We start from the raw sequence: 20,562 nt of genomic DNA, 5'->3' as shown, positions 1-20,562 counted from the left end.
GCCACATTCAGTTCTTCAACCCATGGTAACGTTGGAAGATTAGTGTACATAGACTTATAATAGGGAGAATAGTGTACAATAGTAGGCTATAACCTTGTCTATTGCCTGCACTAACCATGGAACTGCTTGATGACACGGCCAAGTATTGTGCCATGCGTCGGGTTCAAACTGTTACGGCTTGGTCTGCTCTCCGCTCAATAACCATTTCATTTTATTTATTTTTTACCTTTATTTAACCAGGTAGGCCAGTTGAGAACAAGTGCGACAAAAACAACAGTTACACAAACAAATGTACAGTCAATAACTCAAAAGAAAATAGAAATATATGTACAGTGTGTGTGTAACGGAGGTGAAACGCTAGCTTAGTTAGCGGTGGTGTGCGCTAAATAGTGTTTCAATCGGTGACGTCACTTGCTCTGAGACCTTGAAGTAGTGGTTCCCCTTGCTCTGCAAGGGCCGCGGAGCGATGGGTAACGATGCTTCGTGGGTGACTGTTGTTGATGTGTGCAGAGGGTCCCTGGTTTGCGCCCGGGTATGGGCAAGGGGACGGTCTAAAGTTATACTGTTACATGTGCAAATGTAGAAGAGTAGGGAGGTAGGCAATAAATAGACCATGGAGGAAAAATGTATTACAATTTAGCATTAATACTGGAGTGATAGATGTTCAGATGATGTGTAAGTAGAGATACTGGGGTGCGAAAGAGCAAGTGGGTAAGTAATCATATGGGGATGAGGTAGTAGGGTGTGCTATTTTCAGATGGGCTGTGCATAGGTACAGTGATCGGTAAGCTGCTCTGACAGCTGATGCTTAAAGTTAGAGAGGGAGATATGACTCAAGCTTCAGAGATTTTTGCAATTCATTCCAGTCATTGGCAGCAGGGAACTGGAAGGAAATGCAGCCAAAGGAAGTGTTGGCTTTGGGGATGACAAGTGCAATATACCTGCTGGAGCGTGTGCTACAGGTGGGTGTTGCTATGGTGACCAGTGAGCTGAGATAAGGCGGGGCTTTACCTAGCAAAGACTTACAGATGACCTGGAGCCAGTGGGTTTGGCGACGGATATGTAGTGAGGGCCAGCCAATGAGAGCATGGAGGTTGCTACATTACATTACTTAAACAAATGGAACAATTATGTAGGTTACACCAACTGAAGAGAACAGTAAATTGGTAGTTGAATGTGGTTATTAGGCCTACTGACGGTCAATACTGATATTTAACATAGAAATAGGACAGAGAAAGTCAGGGGAGCCTATAATTAAGACATTTGAGATTGCCCATGCCCACAAGTTTTAAAAACTCCCTACCTAGCATACCCCATAACATGATGCCGTCACCACCATGCTTGAAAATATGAGGAGTGGTACTCCGTGATGTGTTTACCCCAAACATAACACTTTGTATTCAGGACATTCATTTCTTTGCCACATTTTTTTGCAGTATTACTTTAATGCCTTATTGCAAACAGGATGCATGTTTTTGAAATGTTGTATTATGTACAGGCTTCCTTCTTTCCATTCTGTCAATTAGATTACTATTGTGGACTAACTAAAATGTTGTTCATCCATCCTCAGTTCTCTCCTATCACAGCCATTAAACTGTTTTGAAGTCACCATTGGCCTCAGGTTGAAATCCCTAAGCAGTTTCCTTCCTCTCCGGCAAATGAGTTAGGAAGGATGCCTGTATCTTTGTAGTGAGTTGGTGTATTGATACATGTTACGTACGCCTCTTGGAGGAGGGAACGCAACACCCTGCTACACTCAACTCCCCGTGGAGTGAAAGAGGTATGAGATTGTAGGTGCGGGTAAGGATGACAGAGGCAGAGAATATTACTCTTTACAGGGAATTTATTTCCTTAACACGGTAATGTGGTGAAAAGGGGCTGGACAGAACCAAAGCAAAGAAAGTTAAAGTTAAAGAATCCCCTCTCCTACCTTACCTGCCCACCCACTATTTACCTAACCTTTTAGCACCTCCTGGCGTGCTAACCAAAATACAGGGGGTGGTCCACCCAGGTCTTACCTAGTGTGCATAGACAGTAAATACTACGGGTTATGTATGCCTGCAGGCCTCTTGCATATAAGCACTCCCAGGGTGCCTTCCCCTTCCCCCCTGGGAACAAAAACAGAATAATTACTAACGCAAAGTGAACAATATCAATAATCACAGTCCTTTTGGCATACACACACCTCAGAAGTAGCGGCTACAAAATACTTTCAACAAAACTGTTACTGGGCAACAACCAAAACAGGACATCAAAGAAACTCTCTCTTCCTGACAAAGGCTTTTATCCAGTTGGAGAAAGAGTTAGGTAGTTGAAAACAGCTGTTTCCCCTGACGAGAGGGAGGGTTCAGCGCTGCAGTCATCTATGGGGTTGACCAATCAGCTGCTGAGAATCCAGGAAGCCATTTCCTGAAATACAAACACAAAACACAGAAACTGGGGAACATAGCAATACACCATCCAAAGTATAATTATACTGTACAAAAATATAAAGGCAACATGTAGTGTTGGTCCCATATGTCATGAGCTGAAATAAACTATCCCAGAAAGGTTAAATTTCTCTCAAATGTTGTGCACGAATTTGTTTACATCCCTATTAGTGATCATTTCTCCTTTGCAAGATAATCCATCTGACAGGCGTGGCATATCAAGAAGCTAATTAAACAGCATCATCACAGTTGCACCTTGTGCTGGGGACAAAGCATTACAAGCATTTCTCTACCCCCGGCAATAACATCTGCTAAACACATGCATGTGACCAATAAAATTTGATTTGAAAACAAATACTGGAAAACAAATATTGCAGTTTTGTCACAAAACAACGCCACAGATTTTTCAAGCTTCGAGAAAGCATGCAATTGGCATGCTGACTGCAGGAATATCCACCAGAGAACAGAATGTTAATTTCTCTACCATAAGTTGCCTCAAACGTCATTTTAGAGAATTTGGCAGTACGTCCAACCAGCCTCACAAGCACAGACCACGTGTAACCATGCCACTCCAGGACCTCCACATCCGGCTTCTTCACCTGCAGGATCGTCTGAGACCAGCCACCTAGACAGCTGTATTTCTGTCTGTAATAAAGCCCTTGTGGAGAAACTCATTCTGATTCTCATTCGCAAGCCCACCCATGGCTGCACACCCTGCCTAGTCATGTGGAATCTATAGATAAGGCCTTAATGAATTTGTTTCTATTGACTGATTTCCTCATATGAACTGTAACTCTAAAATCTTAGAAATTGTTGAATATTACGTTTATATTTTTTGTTCAATGTAATAACTAAAAACATGCTCAAAGGCATATTCAGTGAATACTCTTTTTATTTTTTACACTTCTACAAATCGGTGCCCTTTCTTGCAAGGCATTGGACAACTTTGTGGTTGAATCTGTGTTTGAAATTCACTGCTCGACTGAGGGAACTTACAGATAATTGTATGTGTGGGGCACAGAGATGAGGTAGTCATAAAAAATTCATGTTAAACACTATGATTGCACACAGAGTGAGTCCCTGTAACTCATGTGTCTTGTTAAGCAAATGTTTACTCCTGAAATAATTTAGGGTTGCCATAACAAAGGGGTTGAATACTTATTGACTCAAGACATTTCAGGTTTTCATTTTTAATTAATTTGTAAAAATGACAAAGAACATAATTCCACTTTGACATTATAGGGTATTGTGTGTAGGCCACTGACAAAAAAATCCAAAAACTGAAGGGATGTGAATACTTTCTTGAAGAAACTGTAGTTTATTCCAAATATGAACACTGAAAAATTACAAACCACTGATATTCACTGTAAATGAACTAACATGACCTTTGAAAAACTTGCCTGATATGATATCCCTTTATATGAGGAATTAGCAGAGGAATCTTCAATGCATTAGATTGAATTAATCCATCTAAAATCTCAATTAATGTTAGGGATCATTAGTTGTGTCCCTTGATGACCTTTAACATTTTGCCTAGTTGACCAAACATGGATAAGAAAAGAAGCTGCTGTATTTCTATCCACATGATGGCAGCAGCATGTCCAAGTGTAGGTGGGGGAAAAAATAACATTTATTCAGTGCCTCTGAGAAATGATACAGCACATACTTGTTACAAAAACACTGGTTCAGTCAAGACCACAGTAACACTATAGCCAAAAAGAAGTCTCAGAAATTCAACAACACGAGGCTAATACAAAGTGTCTTAATAAAATGCATCTGGGTTCCCTCAACCATCACAGTCAGCAGTCACTTCAATAGAAAAGAAGCACACAATTTAACTCAAAACATTTTCAAACCCCAATGTTAGGTTATTATGAACTGGATTTTCTTTTTTGATTAACACCTTCCATCAAATTTGTCTCAGCCTCTGTTTTCTCCCCAATTTCGTGGTATCCAATTGGTAGTAGTTACAGTCTTGTCTCATCGCTGCAACTCCCGTACGGACTCGGGAGAGGCGAAGGTCGAGAGCCATGCTTCCTCTGAAACACAACCCAACCAAGCTGCACTTTCTTGACACAATGCACATCCAACCCTGAAGCCAGTCGCACCAATGTGTCGGAGGAAACACCGTACACCTAGCGACCTGGTCAGCGTGCACTGCGCCCGGCCCGCAACAGGAGCGGCTAGTGCGCGATGAAACAAGGATATTCCTGCCGGCCAAACCCTCCCTAACCCGGACAACGCTGGGCCAACTGTGCGCCGCCCCATGGGCCTCCCGGTCGCAGCCGGCTGCGACAGAACCCAGAATCTCTGGTGGCACAGCTAGCAGTGCCTTAGACCACTGCGGGAGGCTATTTACTTATTTTTATAAAACAATTATCTTGGGAGCAGATATCAACTCAGAATTTCTTATCAGAATCTCTTTTGACATGCATTTCTAAAACCACACAGTCATACTTGCAACTTACAGTTTTCCATATTAGGTTATGAAACTCGCCCTCGCCTGTGTAAATGTATGAAATATTGTGACTGCTGACTACAATATGGGTTAGGGCATTTTACATTTGTTGTTACTTTTCCAAATCATATCGTATGCTCTCACATAACTTCATTTCAAAATAAATAACTATTCTCTTCTTTAATTTTAAAATATTATGTAAAAGGTTGCCCCCTTAGTAAACCACAAGCCTTAAAGGAAATGAAAATAAAACAAAAATGTGGAAAACGGTACATAGAAAATGTATAGCCAATTGAATACACCAAATTTGAAGACAGTTTAAAAAGTAACATTGATTAAAACAGAAATAAAAATAAAGCACAGATATCATATACAATATATATTTTTAATGGATACAATAAAAAAATGCTGCCGCAGTTAGCTTCTCTTCTCTTGTTCAACCCCTTGGAAAATATGTGCCAATGCCCCGAGAAAAGGGCAAACACCTCTATGTTCGACCCGTCTCTTTGGCATTATGGAAGGGATGAAGAAGACAATGGCGAGCTTCTCTGCCAGGCAAGAGCTGCAGAACTAGTTTGTAGGACGTCATGTTTTGGAGGCGCGGGAGGGAGGAATGAGCCTATTTGGATAATTGTATTGCGTTTACTAGGACCAAAGAAACAGGGACAGGTTTTTTCTTATTTTTTGGAATGAGAGAGATAGCTGTTCTCGATACACAGCACTATGTAGGAGCTAGAGCAGCTACTGGGCAACTGTTGTAGGAGCTGGCCGGTCTGCAGTGAAGACGCTAGGCCAGTCACTGCACGGTCTCCTGCCCTCCATGTCTCGCAGTAGTTATCTGTCTGGCGGTGACCCTCGCTGCTAGAGCCGTGCCAGACCATTTTCTCTGGCCTGAAGGGAAACAATTCGGAAAATGTTTTAATCACCTTATTAGATACATTTTAAGAAATCTATTCCAGTTCACAGTAAAATTGTAATACAGTGCCTTCACTGTTGGCCTGGCATATCATAAATACAAAGACTACCACAATTTATAACCAAGCAATTTTGTTTAAGAGGACATTCATTACAATAATAAGTAACTATTTGCCATAAAAAGAAAGATACTGCACTATTAGACTGCCATTTTTAAAACAGTAGTGTGATGATAAACTCAGCAAAAACAGAAACGTCCCTTTTTCAGGACCCTGTCTTTCAAAGATAATTCGTAAACATCGAAATAACTTCACAGATCTTCATTGTAAAGGGTTTAAACACTGTTTCCCATGCTTGTTCAATGAACCATAAACAATTAATGAACATGCACCTGTGGAACGGTCGTTAAGACACTAACAGTTTACAGACGGTAGGCAATTAAGGTCACAGTTATGAAAACTTAGGACACTAAAGAGGCCTTTCTACTGTCTCTGAAAAACACCAAAAGAAAGATGCCGAGGGTCCCTGCTCATCTGCGTGAATGTGCCTTAGGCATGCTGCAAGGAAGCATGAGGACTGCAGATGTGGCCAGGGCAATAAATTGCAATGTCCATACTGTGAGATGCCACTACAGGGAGATAGGGCAGGCAGCTGATCATCCTCGCAGAGGCAGGCCACGTGTAACAAAACCTGCACAGGATTAGTACATCCGAACATCACACCTGCGGGACAAGTACCGGATGGCAACAACAACTGCCCGAGTTACACCAGGAATGCACAATCCCTCCATCAGTGCTCAGGCTGTCCGCAAAAAGCTGAGAGAGGCTGAACTGAGGCCTGTTGTAAGGCAGGTCCTCACCAGACATCACCGGCAACAATGTCGCCTATGGGCACAAACGTACTGTCGCTGGACCAGACAGGACTGGCAAAAAGTGCTCTCCACTGACGAGTCGCGGTTTTGTCTCACCAGGGGTAATGGTCAGGTTCGCGTATGTCGTCAAAGGAATGAGCGTTACACCGAGGCCTGTACTCTGGAGCAGGATCGATTTGGAGGTGGAGGGTCCAACATGGTCCATGGAGGTGTGTCACAGCATCATCAGACTGAGCTTGTTGTCATTGCAGGCAATCTCATAGCTGTGCGTTACAGGGAAAACATCCTCCTCCCTGATGTGGTACCCTTCTTGCAGGCTCATACTGACATGACCCTTCAGCATGACAATGCCACCAGCCATACTGCTCGTTCTGTGCGTGATTTCCTGAAAGACAGGAATGTCAGTGTTCTGCCATGGCCAGTGAAGAGCCCGGATCTCAATCCCATTGAGCACATCTGGGACCTGTTGGATCGGATGGTGAAAGCCATTCCTCCCAGAAATGTCTGGGAACTTGCAGGTGCCTTGGTGGAAGAGTGAGGTAACATCTCACAGCAAGACCTGGCAAATCTGGTGCAGTCCATGAGGCGGAGATGCACTGCAGTACTTAATGCAGCTGATGGCCACACCAGATACTGACTGTTACTTTTGATTTTGACCCCCCCTTTGTTCAAGGACACATTATTCCATTTCTGTTAGTCACATGTCTGGAACTTGTTCTGTTTATGTCTCAGTTGTGGAATCTTGTTTTGTGTTTCCTCCGGAGATCGCAACCACCACCCTAAGACCTGACATGGTGCTCTGGTCCCGTTCGCTCAATAAGGTCTTCATCATTGAGCTCACAGTACCCTGGGAGGACTCAGTAGATGAGGCTTATGAGCGAAAACATCTGCGCTATGCTGATCTAGCTGCCGAAGCACGGCATCATGGCTGGAACACAGAAGTCCGACCAGTGGAGGTGGGCTGCAGATGTTTTGTGGCAACATCTACAACCAGACTGCTTAGAGACCTGGGAATTAAGGGCCAGAGCCAGCGTTCGGCAATCAAAGCTGGCAGAAGGCAGCAGTCAGTGGCTCTGGATGAAGAGGAAAGGCCCCAGCTGGGCCCCGAAGTGAGAGGGCCAGGAGGTATGCGGTCAACAATGCTTGACTCAGGGAGGAGGACGCCCCTGCCATGCATAGTCCCATGGGATGTTGGCTATCAACAACAAGGCAACTCCTATGACTAATTGGGAATGGGACGCAAGCGTAGGATTGATCACCCTGTCGCTGGCCGCCTTTGGGGAGGGTGTATAGTGTGAAAGGCCGAAACACCCTAGGAACCAAAGGTACACTACTGACGATGCGCTCCCCAAATTTCACCACGCTCACTGTTCATTAACTCTTGGAAGTGCTTGCACAAAGGATAGTAACATCTCATCCTGTGTTCTTGGAATCTATGTTCATACAAATATATACACATGTTAAGTTTGCTGAAAATAAACACAGTTGACAGTGAGGGGATGTTTCTTTTTTTGCTGAGTTTATATACACTTTTTTTGAGTTACAATTTAGGCTCAAGGCTTGGGGGGGATATGGACCGGTATTGCTAGCAATCTTTGCTCTGAGTAACTTATTGAGCTGCAAGTTGTGGCTATTGCAATCTAGCTGGTAAGCTGCTAAAAATTGGTATCATCTAAACGGATGTTGTTAGCTAAGTAGCTAGCGAGCTAGCTATTTGTATTTTAGCTTGCATACACAGAGCTGTCAATTAGCTTAGCAAAAACTTAAGTCAAAAACGTCCGTAGCTAGCTACAGTATCGAGGTAGCCACCTTAACTATTTAAACTATAACATTGGCAAACACTTAAGCTCGTCCCATTTTCTTCTTCATAATTTTCTAACTCACTGAGAATAGTTTGACAATGACGTAACTAAGTTGAACAACTCACCTTAGCTAACCAGCAACTAGGATTTTGATGCATTAGACGCACATTGTAAACACAATTTTTATTTTGTTGTTCCGTGTCTGAGAGACCAACACTCACCATGCACTGTCCCTGAGGATATCTCTGCCATCAAAGGAGTAGATTGGTGCATTTTCCTCCATCCTCCCCTCAGTCTTACTGAACAATGACTCCCAGCTATTAAATAGCACATGGTCCTAGAGGGAGAGAAAATATACACTCAGTGGCGAGTTTATTCGGTACACCCATCTAGTACCAAGTCGGACCCCTCTTTGCCTCCAGAATAACCTGAATTCTTAGGGGCATGGATTCTGGTGTGTTGTTCAAACGTTGCTCAATTGGTATCAAGGGACCTAATTTGTGCCAGGAAAACATTCCCCACACCATTACGCCACCAGCCTGTACCATTGACACCTCGCAGGTTGGGGCCGTGGACTCATGCTGCTTACGCCAAATCCTGACTCAGCCACCAGAATGAAGCAATAGGAACTGGGATTCGTCGGACCAGGCAATGTATTTTCACTCCTCAATTGTTCAGTGTTGGTGATAGCGTGCCCACTGTAGCCACTTCTTGCTTTTAGCTGATAGGAGTGGAACCCGGTGTGGTAGTCTGCTGCGATAGCCCATCCATGACAAGAAACGGTGACTTGTGCATTCCAAGATGCCGTTCTGCACACCACTGTTGACCTGTGCCGTTATTTGCCTGTTTGTGGCCTGCTTGTTAGCTTGCACAATTCTTGCCATTCTTCGATCTCTCTCATCAACAAGCTGTTTTCGCCCACAGGACTGCCACTGACTGGATGTTTTCTTGTTTGTTTGTTGCACCATGCGTTAAAAGCCCAGGAGGCCGGCTGTTTGAGATTCTGGAACTGGCGAGCCTGGTACTGACGATCATACAACGCTCAAAGTTGCCTAGGTCACTTATTTGACCCATTCTAATGTCCAATCGAACAGTAACTGAATGCCTCAATGCCTGTCTGCCTGCTTTATATAGCAAGCCACGGCCATGAGACTCAAGGATAAAATGAAAACCCATGGTAGCATCGCATGACTGATTCTTAACAGTATTTTATTGAAATAATCTCTAGAATTTCCTGAAATGGTAATGAATAGATTACTTCAATAAACTCAAATTCAATTTGGTGTCAGAAGTAGGATCCCAAAGTCTAGACTCATGCTTTCTTTAGTATATGTTTACACACCTTGAGGTTTAAGATGGGGAGGCTGCCTCTGTCGGACTTGCGAACGATGCTGTAGAGGTCCTGGAGCTTGGAGGACAAGAAAGCCCTGAAGGTGCCCTTCAGGCCCACTGCACGAGCTTGCTGGAAACACAGGAAGTCTGCCCCTCGAATGCCCCGAATGTTGCCCACTTGGGGAGTGTTCAGGGCGATCAGGTGGAGCTGAGAAGAACCCCCCCCCAGATTTGAGTTATAAAAACAGATTGGCTTAGGTCTACACACACAATTTAGATGAGACCATTTGTTAGATACATGCTTTCTCTGAAGGCACATTAAATGATGATAAGATACTCACTCCTGGCCCTGATGTGTGGACGTGACCGGCAGGCTGGGGAACTGGAGGGGGAACAGGTTGTCTCTGGGGGGTGATGTGATATCGTCTTTCGGGCTGGGTGGGATACCTGTTCTCAGGCTGCACAGGGCTGTAGCGGCCATCTGTCTGAGGGGGGTACCTAGGGTCAGTCTGAGAGGGGTATCTGTGATCATACTGAGGGGGGTCTCTGGGGTCGCGATTGTTGGGTTGGGCGGGCCTGGGTATCTCAATAGGCTGGCGAGGAGGAGGCACGATGGGGTGGGTGGCAGCGCCGCCTTGGGAGAATTGTTCAGCTCCATTGTTGGCCGAGTGGTCCTGGGATTGGGGGTAATTGACGACAGGGGGAGGCTGGACTGCCGCTACTTCGTTGTCCTGGAGATTAAGAGCAACAATGATTAAGTAAAATAAGCAAGCCTTGGACAAGTAAGCTTTTTGTGAGCCAAAATGGCCCATAAAGCAGGAGCCTTTCTCCTGATTCTGTAGCATGAGGCAGCTTGATGTGCAAGTACACCCCCTGGACAGGAGACTAGCCTATCGCAGGGCCTCACCCCACAATCCATCTCCTTAATGCTTAGTGCCAAGCTGAGAGGCATCATGTACCATTTTTTGAGTGTTTGGTATGACTCGACCAGAGTTCAAACCCCCAACCTTCGAATCTCAGGGCGGACACTCTAAGCACAGGTCATTTGAGATGACAAGTCATCCTTCATTTTAAGACTCTGTTTCCTCAAATATTTATTAAATAAGTTCATACATTGACTTTGTGTAGTTTACTCATTTTCATACAACTTACCAGATCTCTGTAGAAGGGACTGTAGTCACTGAGCTGGAATATAATAAGAATATGAAAAGAGTTTTTTCCATAGTTCATTTTTTCACATTTATGGTCTTTTAATGTACACTCAAAGTTGGTTAAGTGCACATCTCCAGCTCCTACCTTACTAACAAGTCTCACATGAAAGAAAAATTAATGACTTCACCATGATTTGTCTGAATCCATTGCGGACTCGGATGTAGAGATCTGTTTTGTCGACAATGTAGATGAGCGTGCCCTCCGACTGGCGCCTTGCAGTAGCAATCATGGTGTCGTATGACCTCAAAACTGTCACCTGGGGAGACCAATACATATTATAGTACATATACAAGATTGCAAGCATCAATCAGAAAAACAACCAGTGAATCTTAGTAGTTATGATGACTTTCAACCACAAAAAGAAAACAATGTCAAATACACCTTCACAATCTTTGCATCTGCTTTTTTCCAAAGTCCCCTGCAATCACTCCACTGAATCCACTTAACTGAAAACAGCAATCTGTGGTTTCGGCATGGTAGCCATCTAACAGAATGGTTAAACCAGTTCGAAAATGTCGAACCCTGAGATGACCACTTACCCCTGAGGTGTGACCAGGTATTCCAGGTGGTCCAGCAGGTCCGGGGGGGCCAGGAATACTAATGGCTGTGATGAAGAAAAAAATAGGAAGACGACGATATAATATAGCTGCTTCTTACAGAGTGTCAAGCACGTTGTGTACTATCCCAAGATTAGGTTAAGGAGTGGAGGCAAGCCTATCGCTATTCGTTAATGTCAAACGTCCAAGAACCATATGTTATGTTCAGTGTTAGGCTGGCTCTGGCAGCCAAATATTCCATCTAAACGGGAATCGTTCTCAAAACATTAAGCACTTTAATTTCACATCAAAATTATTTCACCAATGCAATATATACACTTATTGTATGTACACTGTTTTAAGCAGTTTTAACACATACGCTGCTAACAGTATTTTTCAGTAACAACACTTTTCCGGTGTCTTTCTTCCGTACACAGGTGTGCGGAGCACGCTAGATAGGTAATTAGCACAGGTGGTTGCCTCGGTCTCCCATTTGTCTTCCGTAGACAAGCGCTGTAACATGGAAATACAATATGTCCATGTGGGAACCCTAGCCCTATAAAGGTGTGTAGTAATTTAAACTTTTTTAAAATTTGTGTTATTTCTCGCTGATATGAAAGTTAAGTTCCAAATGTTTCCAAAAACGTGCCGTAAAAGAGATGTATTGACGTTTAGACAGAGCACCGCCGGAGCATTGCCACTAGACATATTCATGAATAAACTTATGTTTAACATTACCATCTATGAACGGGCTAGTGCTGTACCCCACTCCATTCCACCGCCAACGTATTTTATGTATATACCCTATTGAATAACGTATTGTGACATTGTGTTTGTCACTGGTTAGGAAACTCACGGTGGGTAGGTCTGTAGGCCCCTGGTAGTGAGTGGGACCCTGTGGGCCCGGGAGGACCTGGTGGGCCTGGGTTTCCTGGACGACCGTCGTAGCCAATCCCTGAGGAGCCTGGTGGGCCCTGTGGACCAGGGGGGCCCGTGATGGAATCTCCCTTTGGACCCTGTGATGAAAAATGAAAGAGAAAATAAAAAGTTTAACTTTGTTTGTACCCCATTCATTATAGGGCTCTCTTTCCATTGTTGTTAGCAAGAATTGAGAGATATCGTTAGGAGTCTTAATGACTGATTTCAGGCTGTGACAAGTTCCTTTAAACAGGCATGATATGCATCTATACATTTAGATTGTCGAATCGTACAGTATCATCCTTTTATCATTTGACAAACATATGCCAGGAGATGTGTGTTGACTAGTACCTTCCTAACAGATTAATATATGATGCAATGTCCTCTGAAGTTCTTACCATAAGTCCTGGGTTTCCAGGGGGTCCTGGCGGGCCTTGTTGTCTTCCAAAACGGGGGTCATAATAGCCACCACTTGGCTCTCCTTTCTCCCCCTTCACGCCTGTATCGCCGCGCTCTCCTTTCAGGTCATTCTGCAAAGAAAAAACAGCTATTAATGCTCTGTCCTGGCATGATAGCATTATATAGGGTAATAGCATTTAAGAATCAGGACTGGCAATGAAGGGCTCTTTGCACCAAATCAAAATGGTGAGAGAAATAAAAAGGAAAAATGCTACACACACACACACACACGCAGGGGCAAAAATGTATTTAGTCAGCCACCAATTGTGCAAGTTCTCCCACTTAAAAAGACGAGGCCTGTAATTTTCATCATAGGTACACTTCAACTATGACAGACGAAATGAGAAAATAAAATCCAGAAAATCACATTGTAGGATTTTTAATTAATTAATTAGCAAATTATGGTGGAAAATAAGTATTTGGTCACCTACAAACAAGCAAGATTTAATGTTAATCACAACAACGGTTTTCACATTGCTTCTTCATATAAATCCACGAGTGTTCTATAATTACACTATTAGTTTGTGTTTCTTACATCTGCAAACAGCTAATTTGTCTTTTCTTAGCAAGTTAATCTTGTTGAGTTAAGCCTAAATCTTGTTAGCCGCTAATGCTAATCACTAGCTAGTTAATAAATGTACGGAGTCAGAGCAAACGTAATTAGCGGTAATACCAGATAATACCAGTGATGGTGTAGACTTAAATCAGAATGTTGTTTGTAAAACAGTATCTTCTAAATCAAATAGGAATGAAGCGAAGCAATAATATGTTGGCTACATGAAGTAGCTAAGAGAAAACATTCAATGTAGCCAAAGATTATAGGGACCCCTAGGAAACAGTAACACTGTCCTATCCTGTCACAATAACTCCTCCCTGGCATTTTCATTCATGGTCATGTCAAACAACATTGCATTCAAAGTGCCCACTATTATATTCTAACTATAGAATTAGCATAAACATTATATTTCCATGATTCCAACAGTTCACCGAAGTGTTTTGCTCTAAATCACAACATTTGGTTAAAAATTTGCCCAAAATGTGCAGCCCTACGTGGCAATGTGGAAATAATCTCAAATGAGTGCAGGGAATGCAGAAATTGATGCAAATGCTGTCTATTTTTGGTTGAAGTTGAATTGAACAGTATACAAATGTTGACTGTAGAAAGACCCATTGTAATCACTTAGAATGTACAGTTGAAGTCGGAAGTTTACATACACCTTAGCTAAACACAACTCGGGTTTTCACAATTCCTGACTCTAATCCCAGTAAAAATTCCCTGTCTTAGGTTAGTTAGGATCATCACTTTATTTTAAGGATGTGAAATGTAAGAATATAAGTAGAGAGAATGATTTATTTCATATTTTATTTATTTCATTACATTTCCAGTGGGCCAGAAGTTTACATACTCAATTAGTATTTGGTGTCATTGCCTTTAAATTGTTTAACTTGGGTCAAACGTTTCAGGTACCCTTCCACAAGCTTCCAACAATAAGTTGGGTGAATTTTGGCCCATTCCTCCTGACAGAGATGGTGTAACTGAGTCAGGTTTGTAGGCCTCCTTGCTCGCACACGCTTTTTCAGTTCTGACCACAAATGTTCTATAGGATTGAGGTCAGCGCTTTGTGATGGCCACTCCAATACCTTGACTTGTTGTCCTTAAGCCATTTTGCCACAACTTTGGAAGTATGCTTGGGGTCATTGTCCATTTGGAAGACCCATTTGTGACCAAGCTTTAACATACTGATGTCTTGAAATGTTGCTTCAATATAGCCACATAATTTTCCTGCCTCGTGATGCCATCTATTTTGTGAAGTGCACCAGTCCCTCCTGCAGAAAAGCACCCCCATAACATGATGCTGCCACCCCCGTGCTTCATGGTTGGGATGGTGATCTTCGGCTTGCAAGCCTCCCCCTTTTTCCACCAAGCAATACGATGGTCATTATGGCCAAGTAGTTCTATTTTTCTTTCATCAGACCAGAGGACATTTCTCCAAAAAGTACAATCTTTGTCCCCTTGTGCAGTTGCAAACCGTAGTCTGGCTTTTTCATGGCGGATTTGGAGCAGTGGCTTCTTCCTTGCTGAGCGGCCTTTCACGTTATGTCGATATAGGACTTGTTTTACTGTGGATAGAGATACTTTTGTACCCGTTTCCTCCGGCAGCTTCACAAGGTCCTTTGCTGTTGTTCTGGGATTGATTGGCACTTTTTGCACCAAAGTATGTTCATCTCTAATAGACGTGTCTCCTTCCTGAGAGGTATGACAGCTGCGTGATCCCGTGGTGTTTATACTTGCGTACTATTGTTTGTACAGATGAGCGTGGTACCTTCAGCCGTTTGGAAATTGCTCCCAAGGATGAACCAGACTGGGAGGTCTACAGTTTATTTTCTTCCCATGATGTCAAGCAAAGAGGCACTAAGTTTGAAGGTAGGTCTTGAAGTACATCCACAGGTACACCTCCAATTGACTCAAATTATGTCAATTAGCCGATCAGAAGCTTCTAAAGCCATGACATCATTTTCTGGAATTTCCCAAGCTGTTTAAAGTCACAGTCAATTTAGCGTATGTAAACTTCAGACCCACTGGAATTGTGATACAGTGAATTATAAGTGAAATAATCTGTCTGTAAAGAATTGTTGGAAAAATTACTTGTGTTAAGCACAAAGTAGATGTCCTAACCGACTTGCCAAAACTATAGTTTGTTAACAAGAAATTTGTGGAGTGGTTGAAAAACTAGTTTTAATGACTCATACCTAAGTGTATGTAATCTTCCGATGTAATCTTCAACTGTATGTGTTGCCACCTTAGGGTCAAGTGCTACTCAAAGCAAATTTTGAACTTGTATTATTCAAAAATCGCCATACCGTCCAATTTGTTTTAAATACTGTGATATGATATTTTGGCCATACTGCCCAGCTCTAAATTAGACTGTGGAAAAGTACAGAATACTACATGGAAAAGAATAGGAACAGAGTATCAGAATATATTGAGACACAAATAACTTCTTTATCCATCTTCAATCCTAACAGTAGTACTATTAATTGTAATACTTTCATACCTTGAATGTAAAAATGTCGAAGTTAGAGGCCACACCTGTAACAAAATGACAACATATCATGATAAGCATTCAGGCTGAATTGTGCCTAAAGACAAAATTAAGTAGTTGTTATTATCCCTGTACTTAGTGTGCTATATTGAGACATAAGTCCTACCTGGCGTTCCTGGAAGACCTTGAGCTCCGAAATCACCTTTCTCCCCTTTTGTCACTACAAAAAAACAGAGCACATGTAAAAAAAAATATATATATATATATATATATATATATATATATATATATATATATATATATATATATATATAGATTGTAGAAAATGAATATGGAAACATTTCCATGGGAAATTAATATAATTTGTATCACTATTGTAATGGATTACACCTTGACTGCAGTATTTGCTGTTCCAGTTTCAGTTAATTTCCCAAATCGAGGTGCTTCTGATGAAAGCTTTAGCCTAATTTCTTGACAGTAGATTGATCATGAATCCCTCTTTCTTCAATAGCTGAATCAAATTGAAGGTAGATGGGGAACGGTTTGTCTCCTTTAAATAATCAAAACTGTCTAACTTCATTTTGTTGACTGCTAAGGTACAGTGCATTCGGAAAGTATTCAGACCTCATCCTTTTTTTGTTACGTTACAGCCATATTCTAAAACTGATTACATTTTTAAAATTCTCAATCTACTCTTCGATCAGCAGGTAAGGGTGCTTTCGAGCGGCTAGATATTCTTTACCATTTGAACATCAGATTTTCCACCCATGCTCCTTATAGGACACATCACTGCACTCTATACTCCTCTGTAAACAGGTCATCTCTGTATACCCGTTGCAAAACCCACTGGTTGATGCTCATTTATAAAACCCTCTTAGGCCTCACTCCCCCCTATCTGAGATACCTACTGCAGCCCTCACCTCCACATACAACACCCGTTCTGGCAGTCACATTATTTTAAAAAGGTCCCTGGGTCCTGGACTTCCCGATAGGCCGCCCTCAGGTGGTGAAGGTAGGAAACAACATCTCCACTTCGCTGATTCTCAACACTGAGGCCACTCAAGGGTGCATGCTCAGCCCCCTCCTGGCTTGATTACCAACAATGACGAGACAGCCTACAGGGAGGAGGTGAGGGCTCTCGGAGTGCGGGGTCAGGAAAATAACCTCTCACTCAACGTCAACAAAATAAAGGAGATGATTGTAGATTTCAGGAAACAGCAGAGAGAGCAACCCTCTATCCACTGGGGCAACAGTGGAGAAAGTGGAATGTTTTAAGTTCCTCGGCGTACATATCACTGACAAACTGAAATGGTCCACCCACACAGACAGTGTGGTGAAGAAGGTGAAACAGCACCTCTTCAACCTCAGGAGCCTGAAGAAATTTGGCTTGTCACCTAAAACCCTTAAACTTTTACAGATGCACAATTGACAGCATCCTGTCGTAATGTATCAATGCAATGTATGGCAACTGCATCGCCCACAACTGCAGGGCTCTCCAGAGGGTGGTAGGATCTGCATAACGCATCACCGGGGGAAAACTATCTGCCTTCCAGGACACCTACAGCACCTGACGTCACAGGAAGGCCAAAAATATAATCAAGGACAAGAACCAACCAAGCCACTGCCTGTTCACCCCGCTCCCATCCAGAAGGTGAGGACAGTACAGGTGCATCAAAGCTGGGAACGAGAGACAGAAGCTATTTTTTAATCTCAAGGCCATCAGACTGCTAAACAGCCATCACTAACACAGGGAGGCTGCTGCCTACATAATTTAAATAATTACCCACTTTAATAAATGGAACACTAGTCACTTTAATAATGTTTACATATCTTGCATTACTCATCTCATATGAATATACTGCATTCTATATTATCTATTGCATCTTAGCCTATGCCGCTCTGACATTGCTCATCCATATATTTATATATTCTCATTCCATTCCTTAGATTTGTGTGTATTAGATATTCGTTGTGGAATTGTCAGATATTGCTGCATTGTCGGGAACTAGAAGCTGAAGCATTTCATTACACTCGCAATAACATCTGCTAACCATGTGTATGTGACCAATAAAATTTGATTTGATCCCTGGGTCGCTCCTCTTTTCAGTTCGCTGCAGCTAGCGACTGGAACGAGCTGCAAAAAACCTCTTAATTCAAAGACTCAATCATGTACACTCTTACTGACAGTTGTGGTTGTGTCGCGTGATGTATTGTTGCCTCTACCTTCTTGCTCTTTGTGCTGCTGCCAAGTTGTGTTGCTACCATGTTGTGTTTTCATGTGTTGATGCCATGCTGTGTTCTTGTATCTCTCTTTATGTAACAGTGGCCTCCATAATTTCTAAATGGAAGAAGTTTGGAACCACCAAGACTCTTCCTAGAGCTGGCCACCCGGCCAAACTGAGCAATCAGGGGAAAGGGGCCTCGGTCAGGGAGGTGACCAAGAACCTGATGGTCACTCTGACAGAGCTCCAGAATTCCTCTGTGGAGAGGGGAGAACCTTCCAGAAGGACAACCATCTCTGCAGCACTCCAACAATCAGGCCTTTATGGTACAGTGGCCAGACGGAAGCCACTCCTCTGTAAAAGGCACATGGCAGCCTGCTTGGAGTTTGCCAAAAGGCAACTAAAGGACTTTAAGACCATGAGAAAAAACATTCTCTGATCTGGTGAAACCAAGATTGAACTCTTTGGCCTGAATGCCAAGAGTCACATCTGCAGGAAACCTGGCACCATCCCTACGGTGAAGCATGGTGGTGGCAGCATCATGCTGTGGGGATGTTTTTCAGCGACATGGACTGGGAGACAGGATCGAGGGAAAGATGAACAGAGCAAAGTACAGAGAGATCCTTGATCAAATCCTGCTCCAGAGCGTTCAGGACCTCAGACTGGGGGCAAAGGTCCACCTTACAACAGGTCAACGACCCTAAGCACACAGCTAAGACAACACACAAGTGGCTTCGGGGCAAGTCTCTAAATGTCCTTGAGTGGCCCACGAAGAGCCTGGACTTGAACCCGATCGAGCATCTCTGGAGAGATCTGAAAATAGCTGTTCAGCGACACTTCCAATCCAACCTGACAGAGCTTGAGAGGATCTGCAGAGAAGTCAAGGCTACAATAGCTGCCAAAGGTGCTTCTACAAAGTACTGAGTAAAGGGTCTGAATACCTATGTAAATGTGATATTTCAGTTTATATTTGCATAAATGTCTAAAAACCTGTTTGAGCTTTGTCATTACGGGTATTGTGTGTTGATTGACGAGGGGAAATAATATTTAATCAATTTTAGAATAAGGCTGTAATGTAACAAAATGAGGAAAAAGTCAAGGGGTCTGAATACTTTCTGCCTATGCGCCAAGATTAATCCTCCGTCTTCGAGAGGTTTCATCGCTAGGTATAACGTTTGATGTAAAAACAACAAATCATTGTCAGCATACCTGGATAATTCCTTGAGGCGTCATAACCCTGCAATAAATAGGAAATGGCACATTTAAACATTTTCCAGTATTTTGCACACAAACTTGATATCCTGTATCCAATATTGGACAAGTCAATATTGACCCTCCCTCTTTCAGTCTGTGTTATTCCATTTGGTGCTGAATGAACACATCCCTGGTTTTGGGTATAAGGATTCTGATAAACTCACATTGAAGCGGTCTACGGGCACAGCTGGTCCGGGTGGTCCCGGCGGCCCGGGTGGGCCTGGGACACCCTGAAAACAGAAGACATTAAGTTACTTTCAGTTGAATCGCATATAAAAGACAGTGCACTTCCATTGTATCGTAAACAGGCACAGTACATTATTATAAGCACGTGTCACACTTACTGGGTAGCTAAATCCAGCTCCTGTGGATGGCTCTCCTTTTTCACCCTTGTATCCGTTCACACCAGGACGACCCTGTATGAAACAGACATAGATAGTTAGATACTATGAAGGCCTTACGCAAGTAGCATTCACTAGAGATAAATACTACTACTACTAGTAGTAGTAGTAGTAGTAGTAGTAGCAGCATTCCATATTGATACTTTCCTAACTTGTGCATAATTACACACAAACTGGCAATAGATGTTATGTAACAACATTCAATCATTCCACCCCTGTTCAAGTCAAGGAAACATTTGTACCACTTTCAAGCAATTACACCATCGATACCAAAGAAACTAGAATGCACTCGACCTACACAGTATTTTGGCCACTAAAAGACAAATGTTACCTTTTTGTGTCACGCTACTGAGCACCTACTGTAATTGTAAAGTTCTAAATTCAGCTCGAGTACTTACAGGTCTTCCGGGCATTCCAAATTCACCCTTTATCCCAGGAGAACCATACTGCCCCTGTACAAACAACAATACATCAATCATATGAGAACCAAACACAAAACACATTCACTCTAAAATGATTTTTGAGAGGGGTCAATGAAATACAGTGTCTTGCTTAAGCATTCATACCCCTAGGATTTCTTCACATTTAATTGTGTTACAAAGTGGGATTTAAATGTATTTAATGCAACTTTTTTTTTTCAACAATCTGCTCAAAATACTCAGTTGTAAAAAAAAATTATATTATATATATTATAGGCCTTAGAAGTATT

The 20,562-nt window shown here is 42.6% G+C and overlaps 1 protein-coding gene across 2 annotated transcripts in view; it reads right to left on the bottom strand.

Annotated features, from left to right (window-relative positions):
- Positions 1-4,476: 4,476 nt before the first annotated feature.
- LOC112234908 (collagen alpha-1(XVIII) chain) overlaps positions 4,477-20,562 on the bottom strand; it is a 169,788-nt gene continuing 153,702 nt past the window's right edge. For both annotated transcript variants that reach the window (XM_024403234.2, XM_024403226.2), the window contains 15 exons: positions 20,252-20,305; positions 19,797-19,868; positions 19,617-19,682; positions 19,408-19,435; positions 16,143-16,196; positions 15,989-16,023; positions 12,872-13,003; positions 12,412-12,571; positions 11,559-11,623; positions 11,147-11,275; positions 10,960-10,992; positions 10,149-10,538; positions 9,818-10,015; positions 8,697-8,812; positions 4,477-5,778 (listed from right to left, as the gene is read on the bottom strand). In XM_024403234.2, coding sequence (XP_024259002.1) covers positions 5,565-5,778; positions 8,697-8,812; positions 9,818-10,015; positions 10,149-10,538; positions 10,960-10,992; positions 11,147-11,275; positions 11,559-11,623; positions 12,412-12,571; positions 12,872-13,003; positions 15,989-16,023; positions 16,143-16,196; positions 19,408-19,435; positions 19,617-19,682; positions 19,797-19,868; positions 20,252-20,305 — 1,746 coding nt within the window. In that variant the 3' untranslated portion in view covers positions 4,477-5,564. The remainder of the gene's footprint in view (positions 5,779-8,696; positions 8,813-9,817; positions 10,016-10,148; positions 10,539-10,959; positions 10,993-11,146; positions 11,276-11,558; positions 11,624-12,411; positions 12,572-12,871; positions 13,004-15,988; positions 16,024-16,142; positions 16,197-19,407; positions 19,436-19,616; positions 19,683-19,796; positions 19,869-20,251; positions 20,306-20,562) is intronic.

This window comes from Oncorhynchus tshawytscha, linkage group LG03, assembly GCF_018296145.1.
Source record: "Oncorhynchus tshawytscha isolate Ot180627B linkage group LG03, Otsh_v2.0, whole genome shotgun sequence".
NCBI classification, from domain to species: domain Eukaryota; kingdom Metazoa; phylum Chordata; class Actinopteri; order Salmoniformes; family Salmonidae; genus Oncorhynchus; species Oncorhynchus tshawytscha.
Note: the sequence above shows the minus strand (reverse complement) of the source record. Positions and strands in the feature narration are given on the sequence as shown.